The sequence below is a fragment of the Malus sylvestris genome, chromosome 13, assembly GCF_916048215.2.
Source record: "Malus sylvestris chromosome 13, drMalSylv7.2, whole genome shotgun sequence".
Classification (NCBI taxonomy): Eukaryota; Viridiplantae; Streptophyta; class Magnoliopsida; order Rosales; family Rosaceae; genus Malus; species Malus sylvestris.
In genome coordinates, this window is record NC_062272.1 from 12,335,485 (window position 1) to 12,347,309 (window position 11,825).

The 11,825-nt window shown below is 36.9% G+C and overlaps 1 protein-coding gene across 1 annotated transcript; it reads left to right on the forward strand.

Moving 5' to 3' along the window:
• The first annotated feature begins 8,018 nt into the window (after nucleotides 1–8,018).
• Nucleotides 8,019–10,234, forward strand: LOC126596200 (probable pectinesterase/pectinesterase inhibitor 21). The gene is made up of 2 exons (XM_050262713.1): nucleotides 8,019–9,212; nucleotides 9,395–10,234. The coding sequence occupies exons 1-2, from the start codon at nucleotides 8,183–8,185 to the stop codon at nucleotides 10,081–10,083; spliced, it is 1,719 nt and encodes a 572-aa protein (XP_050118670.1). The 5' UTR covers nucleotides 8,019–8,182; the 3' UTR covers nucleotides 10,084–10,234.
• Nucleotides 10,235–11,825: the final 1,591 nt, after the last annotated feature.

The following is an 11,825-nucleotide window of genomic DNA, read 5'->3' on the forward strand; positions in this document are numbered from 1 at the left end:
CAAGTCTTTTTAGGTCTTCCTCTAACCCTTTTGCACTGAGTATTTGTCTTATAATCGCATTTTGTAACCATACCATATATAGGTCTTGGTTTCTCATGTCCAAACTACCTTAACTGATTTTCTCTCATCTTATCTTCAATTGCAGCCACTCCTAATTGACCTCAGATATCCTCGTTCTTAATCTTGTCCTTTTCCGTGTGTCCACACATCCAACGAAACATTTTCATCTCTGCTACACTCATTTTTTGCACGCTTTGATATTTGACTATCCTACATTTTGTGTCATAAAGCATTACTAGCTTTATTGTCATCTTACAAACTTTCTCCTTGAGCTTAGTGGCATGCGATCATCGTTTAACACACCTAATGCACTCTTCCACTTCATCCATCAAGCTTGTATTTTATGGTTGATATCTAAATCAATTCCTTTTTTTTTTTTTTTGCAAGATAGATACATGATAACGAAAGCGTTCACTTTTTAGTACTTTCTAGTCTCCAATCCCCAACCCTACCTCATTTGGACCCCCATTCTGCTGAACTTGCACTCCATATAGTATGTCTTTGACCTACTTAGGCGAAGACCTATGGATTTCAATACTTTTTGTCAAAGGTTAAGCTTCACATTTACTCCCTCATGCGTCTCACCTATCAACACTATATCATTTGCGAAAAGTATACACCTAGGAATATCATCTTGAATATGTCTCACTAACTCATCTATTACCAATGCAAAAAGGTAAGGACTTAAATGTGAGCCTTGGTGTAATCCTATGGTTATGAGAAAGCTTTCAGTTTGTCCTTTATGAGTTCTTATTGCAGTCCTTACTCCATCTTACATGTCATTTATTGCATGTGAATATGTTACTCGCATCGTACTAATTTCTTCTCTAGAATCGGCTAAAGGATTTCCTACCCTACCATACGCTTTTTTCCAAGTCTGGAACAACCATGTGCAAATCCTTTTGCATATCTCTAAATCACTCAATCGATCTTTGTAAGAGATAGATTGTCTCCATAGTCGAGCGCCTTGACGTAAACCCGAATTGATCTGAGACCCGTCTCTTTTGCCTCAATCTATGCTCAGTTACTCTCCCACAAAGCTTTATTGTAAGACTTATTAACTTAACATCCCTATAAATAACAACCAAAAGAACTTCAAATTAAAAACCATCATCAAATAACCAACACTCAATTCAATTGAGAGACAGTCTAATTAAAAACAGTTTTAAATAGAGGTGGCATTTTGGAGCTGACCAGTTAACCCGACCTGACCCTTTAAAATAAATATTTGGGTAGAAGCTTAATGGGTTGGGTTATTAATGGATGAACCCGTTAATGACTTGTTATTTTACAGGTTATTTCGGTTCACCCACGAACCCATTAAGACCCATTAATTGAGGATGTTTATGTAAATTCATTAAAAGAAAAACTAATCCCTACTTCCTTCTCAAATCCGTACTCCCCCTGTAGTCACTCATCTCGTCCTCCTCCGAGCAAATTGTAACCTCTATGCGATTCTGCAAAAACCTAGCTTAGACCACCATTCTCATCCTTCGCGGTTTTGTACCACACAGTTCCACAGTCGTGTTCTCCTAGCAGTTGAAGCGTCGCCGCTCGACCGATGGCCAAGAAGCACCTACTGAACACCAAGAGAAAACTTCCATGCCATTTTCAAGTCGGTAGAACTCCCATTTTTCATTTTCATCCATTTATATCATATTTCTTTTTCAATTATATAAAAATTGAAATTTATGAGTTATTTGATGTTTTGAGATTTTTTATGGAGTAGGATTATCTCCTCTCTTTTTTTCCCTCCCCTTCCCTCCCCACTTATTTGAACGCCCATGGTTAAGCCACGTCAACATCTTATATTAATTTTTTATAAAAAGAGAAAGACAAAATAGAGAATGTGAGAGAAGGGGATGGAAAGAGAAGGGGAGAGAATCCTAGTCCATTTTTTTTATTGTGTAGATTCACAGGGACGAAAGAGAGTGGTTATGTTGGATTTTGTTAGATTGACGGGCCCGGGGGGCCCCACTCTAATACTACCGATATTGTTCCCAACTTATCACTTGTCCAGGCTGTCAGGTGTGATGTTTTATCATAAAAGACCTCGATATTAGTTAGATTGAGGTAATTATATTTAAATCTTTTTTTTTTTGCACCCGCCAATGTGGGATTCCAACAGGTTATGGAGTAGGTGCTCCAAACTATTCTCAAAATGGTCCCTATGGTGGCTCTGCAGTAAGTCAGGGCTCAAACATGATGGGTGGAAACCAGAATCAACAATATGGTTGGCAGTAGTAGACTCTTAGTCTGATATGTAAAAGCAACCATATAAGCTCTATAATAAACTAGCCAAGAACATAAGATTTAACCAACTAAATCATAATCATCACTCCAAATATATTATGTATATGCAAATATGAAGTAATATCTGCAACACATACCTGCAAACTGTTTGCCGAAGTCTTTTCCGTGCGTTCTATCATAATAGTCCTTCATAGTTTGTTGTATGATCTCCCTATCCCACACATGGTGAAGGTTGGATTTGTGTCTGTGCCAACGCAAGGCTATTGAGTTTCCTCCCTCATCTGATAAAACCCGACATGCATAGGCTGATGAATATCTCCCATAGCAACACACATGTTCTTCATGGCATTGATCACAGGAAAGAATAGTGCTAGACACCATATCATAACTATGTTCAACAAATTAGGATTAAGAGCCATTAGAGAAATTTACACACAACCTTCTCCTACTTGCAAAACTCAATGCTCTCAAAGTTATAGGTAATTGGAACAATAAGAGCGTGTTTTTGGGAGAGCATGGGCTTGTGGTTTTATACTACAAGACCTGGATCGCCCTATAACAATCCCACAAGAAATACAAGATTGCATTCCTTATATCAATATGAGTCCTATAAACGAGCAAACACAAGAGTCCTCAATATACCAATATGAGATTGGATTAACTCTTGTCAACATGATTTAGACTTCTTCATAATATCAATTATCCCAAGACTTGTAAGAATCATACTCCTACTTTTACATTCTCCCACTTGAGTATGATTCATCACAAAAAAATAATCATCTCAAATTATTATAAAGGTGATCGCATAAGTCATTCATCAACACACTAGTACATAGACACAACCAGCTTACATAAGCCAAAGCAATGAATTTATAATTGCCTCTGCAACACAAAATACAGATTTAACTTACAAATCACAATGTCCAGTTCATGTTCATAGCAATGTATCTAAGCTCAAGAGTAAACCAAGATGTCTACTCCCACTCATATAGCCCAAAATTGATATAAAATTATTCATAATTGTATGAATAGCACAGTTATATCAATCAACAGCTTTATCAGATCACCAATCCTTTGGATAACAAAAGCTTAACCTCACATACAACTTACCTATGCATTTTAAAGTACTGAACTTAAGAATCTTTTATGTTACATCGCAGAATTAACTCAAAAGTCACAACATACTTAATTTGCACTTCGTAATTATGTATACCAATATAGCAAAACCAAACCAATTTGCTCCCACTTATCTAGGTCATACTTAACCAAGTTAAGTTAAGTACACGTTAATAGCAACTATATTAACAAAAAAATCATTTCAATACAATGAATGACTAATCAGAATCCATATGGAAACCAAATTTGTTTCCTTTTGAATGCTAACCGATATAATAATTGCTTCAATAAAACCATAAACTGGTTTTAAGCATCCAAATGAATTATAATGGCCGGCCTAAATACTATTAGCCTTATGCTTACATTCGAACAATTGATTCTCCCACTTAAACATAAGCAAAATGTACTGCACATCCAATAAAGAAACCGGAAATATGAACCAATTGGTTCCCGATTCCTCACCAATTGCATATTCTCAGTTTAGTCATATACACCTAAACCATTATGCAAACTGTCTATGTATCAAAAGATAGTCTCAATCCATTCGGAATAACTTATCTCACATAAACCCAAAATCACCAGTTTCAGCAATAATCAAAATTAGAATAGCAAGCACAATATTTTTGCATTCAATTTGATCCTAACTAGTTCAATATCCATCGAGCAAGATCAACCAAATTTTGATAATGTCTGGATATATATCACAACAATATGTCTTGATTAAAACGAGATAATCAAGACCACTATTTCTTCTGGAGAACTCAAAGTTCATCTTCCTCCTTATTTGTGATTTCAACCAAAACATGATAGCGGAAGCACGCATCATAAATGAAATCACAAATATACATATACAATAAGCATGCATCTTAAACTCCATGATTTTCACAATACAATAAGCACAGGCTTCCTTATGAATTCACAAATTAAATCAAAATGCATTCGACAATGTCAATTTGTGTTGTACAAAAATATAGACAACAACTCACATAAGCTAATTTGTTTATCATCCCTATATATGGATGACACAAGCTAATTCTCAAAATTTATAGCTTGACCTATATAATCATACCAGTAAATTTTTAAGGTTAAGGTCAATGCCAAAACAACTAATTAAATTTTCAATGCCATGCATTTAAGTTCAAACGATGCCATTCATCTCCCGATCAGTTTTTAAGTCTTAAACCTATATATACAAAATACCTAATCAGAGTTGGCAACGTAACATTTCAGATTGAAGTCTCACGCAATGCCATTGATTCTCAAGGATCAGTTTCAAGTCTTCAAGCCACAAAATCTAATTTGGGTCAACTAATGAAAATAAGATCATTACAAAATAAAACCCAAATTACACCAATGCATACATATCCGCCATATATGGACAATAACAATTCTACCCTAAACATATTTCACATATATATGTTCATTCATCTGTTCATATATTTTCTTGTATGCATGCATCAATATGCAATGTCTACGCACGAATGCTATATCTATATACATATTCAATTAGCAAAAAAAATCCCTACATGATACTCAAACCCAAATTGATGCATTTAGTTTATGTATCATAAATAGGAACAATGCCATCCAAATTCCATTAGTTTAATATTTAGAACCACTTAGTCATTAAGCATATATACTTGCCAAAATTCATTCAGACAATATCATTTTATGGAGTACACGTGCAGTCAAAATGATTCCATTCCAAATTGATATTCATCGTATATGTCCCAACACCAAACAGACAAAAGAGAACAATAGGTGTTGTATATGAACAAGTTTTATCCTCCACCCTGACAATTTTTAATATAACCATAGACTCTTTAAAATCGAAGAGCATATGTAGATCAAATGCTACACCAATTATGCGGCAAAGGATGATTTCAAACATCTCACGTAAATCACAAGTTGACATCTATATAGGGATTTCGAGTTTAATCATGCGTTCACAATATATATATATATATATATATATATATATATATATATATATTTATGTATGTATGTATAAATAAACAAGCATACTCGAAATAACAAAAGCCCTAATTCATCATACTCTAACTCATCACACTATAATCATGCATATAAGAGAACAATTAATCATGCATGAAACAGTGGACTGAATTACCCGAATGCATCACTAGACCCCTATTTGTCAACCCGATTGCACTTCCTCAACTCCAAATTATCCATCAATGCTCGAGACCCATCCATGCGGATTGCCATTACTCCTAATTCCCGTGGACCTCGTACCATTGTAGATTATCGAAGTCAATCGCCATTGTTACAAACATGCCGAACCAAAATCATCGCCAAAGTTATTGGCCAGAATCTCGTCGGCACCAATTCCTAGAAAAAAGACAATTAGCATATCAGAATACAAGTTTATTCATTTACACTAATAATACAAGGGGAATTAATAAACCAAAATTATCTCAATCTACAAACATCATAACCAACTGCAGCGGAAGCAATGTATTCAAAATCAAAATTCTGATGTTTAAATAGAGATATAATTTACTAATTTGATATATGCATCTTCAATTATGCAGTCGTGGGAAGAAAATCTCCAACCCATATCGAGAATCGCAAGTTCTCACCTTGTTCAGACTGGTAAAAAAATTTGAAAAGACAAAACCCTATTCTTTGTCTTTTAAGTAGTCAACAATCATAAAATTAAACTTAAAGGGGATGCTGCAAACTGTGTCGTATTAGTTGTTCTTTGAAAACCAAATAGACAGACTTGATATAAAAGACTTAGTTTGCTGCAACATTGCAGATTTTTAGGAACCAGTTTTTTATCGAATTTAGTTGTTAAATTCACAGGCTCTGATACCACATGTAAGAGCAACCATATAAGCTCTATAATAAACTAGCCAAGAACATAAGATTTAACCAACTAATTCACAATCATCACTCCAAATATATTCTGTATATGCAAATATTGAAGTAATATATGCAACACATACCTGCAAGCTGTTTGCTGAAGTCTTTCCTGTGCATTCTATCATAATAGTCCTTCATAGTTTTTTGTATGATCTCCCTATCCCACACATGACGAAGGTTGGATTTGTGTCTGTACCAATGCAAGGCTATTGAGTTTCCTCCCTCATCTGATAGAACCCGACATGCATTGGCTGATGAATATCTCCCACAGCAACACACATGTTCTTCACGGCATTGATCATAGGAAAGAATAGTGCTAGACACCATATCATAACTATGTTCAACAAATTAGGATTAAGAGCCATTAGAGAAATCTACACACAACCTTCTCCTCTCTGCAAAACTCAATGCTCTCCAAGTTATAGGTAATTGGAACAATAAGAGTGTGTTTTTTGTGAGAGCATGGGCTTGTGGTTTTATATTACAAGACCTGGATCGCCCTATAACAATCCCACAAGAAATACAAGATTGCATTCCTTATATCAATATGAGTCCTATAAACGAGCAAACACAAGAGTCCTCAATATACCAATATGAGATTGGATTAACTCTTGTCAACATGATTTAGACTTCTTCATAATATCAATTATCCCAAGACATGTAAGAATCATACTCATACTCTTCCATGATCATTATAATTTATTATGATATGCACTTCCTTGGTCCAAGGGATATGAGCTCGATGTTTTTAGCAAGTGTGATCCCAAGGGTTCAAAGAGAAGCATCATTGAACCGCTGCTAAATAATTTCTACAGGATGTGATTGATTCATATGAAAAATATTCTTAAACCAGTGTTACGGTCTAACTTCTAACTTCTACCTGTTAATCTATTATACTTAGAAAAAATATGCAGAAAAGCGGGAAGTTGTCGTACAAAATGTGTTTGAGTTACTTCTGCAAAATGTAAAAAAAATAATAAGAAATTGTTAACGGTAGTTAACAGGTTAAACGGGTGACCTGTTAGCTTAACGTGTTGAGTTTGGACGACCCGTTAGCTTAACAAGTTGAGTTGAGTTTCGGTGATCTGTTAGCTGAAGGAGTCAGGTTAAAATCGATCTAAACCTAATAAAACCAACCCGTTTGCATGTCTAGTTTTAGACCCAGTGATGGAGCTCATACAGAAAAAAGAAAAGAAACTATTTACCAAACAATTTTTTTTTTAAAACAAAAGTTAAAACTTATATTTTGGTGAATTTTTCCCTATCATCATGTTTATCCACATTTCTTCCATTAAATCCTTTTGTTGCTTTTTCTTTACTGAAGTGTGACATTTTGAACGAAAATGAGATGAAATGTGGAATAATCATAATTGTACAGAAAAATATGATCAAGGGGTCAACAAATATGTTGAATTAATTGCAATTCTTGGCTTTTGATTGACAGGAAATGAATGCGGTGAAACACTAGCTTACAATGGGTTTAACACATTTTTTTAGCCATGTATTAATTGGTAATCCACTTTTGAAGGAGTCATTGTTAAGCATTACCAATCATTTGTATGCCCCAAATTTGAAAATAAAAAAGAACATAAACGACCTTCGAGACGAATGATCTCTCCACCTCACATTTCCTAACAGAAGCAACCGTCATTCGGAGCTACTACCCTTATAAATACCTCATGACTCCACATTTTGGAAAGCAGGGGACACAAAAAGTAGTATTATTCAGTGCCCCAATAAGTGACCCCAACAGCTCTGCAGCAACTCACCTGAAAAAGAAATCTTCCTTGTTTCTTTTTCGCCACCAGAATCTACATCAAAAAAATATTAGTTAGATTTTTAGTTATTTATATATATTAATTCAAACATGGGCCAAGCAGATGGATCTAACAAGAAGAAAAAGCTCGCCATCATCGGCGCCTCTGCCCTGATTCTGGTGGCAATGGTAGTTGCTGTAACTGTTGGGGTCACAGTATCACGCCGCGGCGGAGGGTCATCCGACGGCCACACCTCCACGTCCACAAAGGCGATCCAGGCCATTTGCCAGCCCACCGACTATAAGAAGACATGCGAGGAAAGCCTGTCAGGCGCGGCCGGTAATGTCACCGATCCCAAAGAGTTGATCAAAGTAGGGTTCCAAGTCACCATGGACATGCTCCGCGGCGTCATTGAGAAGTCCACCACGTTGAAGGATTTGGCTAAGGACCCCAGCACCGGAGATGCACTCCAAAACTGCAAGGAGCTCCTGGAGTACGCCATCGATGATTTAGGTGACTCGTTTGACAGGATTGGGGCCTTCGACATGAGCAAGCTCGATCTTTACGTGGAGGATCTCAAAGTGTGGCTCAGCGCTGCCATGACATACGAGCAGACTTGCTTGGATGGGTTCGAGAATACCACTGGTGACGCCGGTGAGAAGATGAGGGAGTTCTTGAAGACATCGCAGGAGCTCACCAACAACGGCCTCGCCATGGTCGACCAAGTTTCCACGATGTTCGGGGCTCTTAATGTCAAATCCGGCCGCAGACTCCTTGAGGCTACAGCTGGAACTGGTGCGAAGAAGTTCCAGAAGGCTAAGGTCATCCCTGCTTGGATTGATAATCGAAGGCTTGACCTCGCTACCGCCACTCCTCAGACGCTGAAACCCGATGTGGTGGTGGCCAAAAAAGGGGGTGGTAAGTACACGACTGTCAACGAAGCCTTGAAGGATATCCCCAAGGACAACGCAGTGAAGGTCTTTGTGATTTATGTTAAGGAGGGAGTGTATGAGGAGCACGTCCTGTTTGATAAGCACATGACCAATGTCATGCTTATAGGAGATGGCCCCACTAAGACCATTATTACCGGTAGAAAGAACTTTGCAGAGGGTACCAAGACAATGCAGACTGCCACAGTCGGTAATTCAATTTTTTTCCTCTCTAATCAGACATATTGTTATTATCAAACTATAAATTAGGACATTCAATCTGACGTGCATGTTATATTGCCATATTTTGTACGAGGCCTTTCAAACATGATTCTACTTTTATCAACAGTTTAGATTCACAGTCTGGTTGGTATATGTACGTTATATATGTAGGTGTTGTGGGAGACTACTTCATTGCCAAGGACATTGGATTTGAGAACACAGCCGGAGCTGTCGGACACCAAGCCGTGGCTCTACGTGTACAGTCAGACTTGTCCATCTTCTACAACTGCAAGATGGATGGGTACCAAGACACCCTATACACCCAAACTCACAGGCAATTCTACCGCGACTGCACCATCAGTGGAACCATCGACTTCATCTTTGGTGATGCTGCCGCTGTGTTCCAAAACTGCAAGATGATCGTCAGGAAGCCACTCGAGAACCAGGCCTGCATGGTGACTGCCCACGGTAGACTCGACAGACGTTCTCCCTCGGGTATCATCCTCCAAAACTGCACCATCTCTGGCGAACCGGGCTACGAGAAGGACCTGAACAAGGCATACTTGGGCAGGCCATGGAAGAACTACGCAAGAACAATCGTCATGCAGTCCCAGATCGATGACGTGATCGCTCCAGAAGGGTGGATGGAATGGATTGGATCAAACAATCACCAATCTTGCTGGCTCGGTGAGTTTGGCAACAGGGGACTCGGTGCCGATCAGAGCAAGAGGGCGACATGGCGTGGAATTAAGAAGCTTACCGCTCAGCACGCCGCGGACTTCACCGCTGGGAGGTTCGTGTTCGGTGATAGATGGATTCAGCCTAGTGGTGTGCCCTATGTCGCTGGCATGATGCCGTAAGTGTAGATATATAGAGCCGTTAGATTAATCTTATATTTTTAAATAAAGACAAAAAAAATTTACTCTTCTTATATGTATTGAATCAATTATAGCATTGTAATCGAAAAATAAAAAATTAAATTAATTATAGCGTATATACTTTGATAACGTACTGTCAAGGCTTTTGCATGAATTGTTAATTATACCATTGATTAGTTTGCATTCTTGATTAAGGATATTCCTTGATAATTATAAGGATAATATACTATGAGTATACCTTAAATCCTTCAAAACCCTAATCCTTAACCCTACAACCACGAGAAATTTTTCAATGTACCTAAAACACGGGCACATACACCATGTATAATGGCATATGTGTTAGCCTTATAAGGTTATATAATTAAAACACAAACGAAGAAATGACTGATCTGATTCCAACGACGATCATAGAAGTCGAACACGAAAAGAAGTGGGCACGACAACACCAAGATCTTCTATAAGCTCATAGCCGAATACAACTACTCTATAGGAAGCATTATGTTGTGTGTTCTAGGGCTTATAGGGACCAGTGTTTTATATAGGCTAAAAGCTAGGGTTTCCATCCATAAAGGAAACCTAAACTTTACTTTCTTAGCCTCCAAGTCAAGTATCATAATCATATTCAATTAAGGATTCCATCAATCATATTTCCAATATAAGACACCTTATATAGGATTGATATCTTTAAGAGATCAAATCACAATCAACAATATTCTCCAATATTACATTCCTATTACATGTCGTAGTAGACCACTTAACGGTTGATTTATATTGGATAAATCCAACAATCTCCCACTTGGTCTACAAAATGTAATATTCACTTTTATACTTGAGATAGGAGATTAATGTCACTTTAGTGGCCATGTAACAGTGATTACATCTCGTCCTTAATGCAGCTTCTGTCAAATGCATTTCTTAACATGGAACTAACAAGGTTGTAGGGTTGACACAACCCAGAACCTTCATAATCACACATGCTAAGATCCTCATTCACAAGAAACACAAATTATGATCAAGAGATGAAACTTTAAATTAAACCTTAAATTAACCAAAATGTCTTACTTTATATCATCTCAAGTCCACCTTATTGTAACTCAAAGTTACACTTTTTGCTTCTTCGAACCTTAAATCAGCCAATACAGATATCCTTCATCTAATGAAACCACCATAACATGCAGGTGTGAATACATCTCCAAAATAATCATGCATCACTTTCATTAGATCAGTAACAATACAAACAATGTTTGTAGCCAATGAACACAACTGAAAATACCAAATATGTACATGTCCAAGTAAAATATCCCAAAAACTTCATAAAACAAATTAATTCAACACTTGTGAGCAAGATGAATTAATATGTTTTTGACACTGATCTATGCACCATACCAGTTACTTTCATAATGATTTCCAACACCTGCGGGCAAGATGGAAATCCTCACAACTGAGGCAGTGCACAAACCATGCCATACCATTTAATATACAATTTGATAACAACTTGATATCCGATATATATTTCATTAGATAATTGACTAGCACACGAAAAATGTGACTTAATGAATCCAACTAGAGATTAAATTGAATACATGGATTCTATACATACCTTATAAGTCATCTGCAAATGTAAGACATTACTAACACGAAACTCAAACTCCCACTAATCTGCAACATCATTACTTAATTTACAAATCAATACATAAATCATACTTTTGAAAATATGCCTTTGG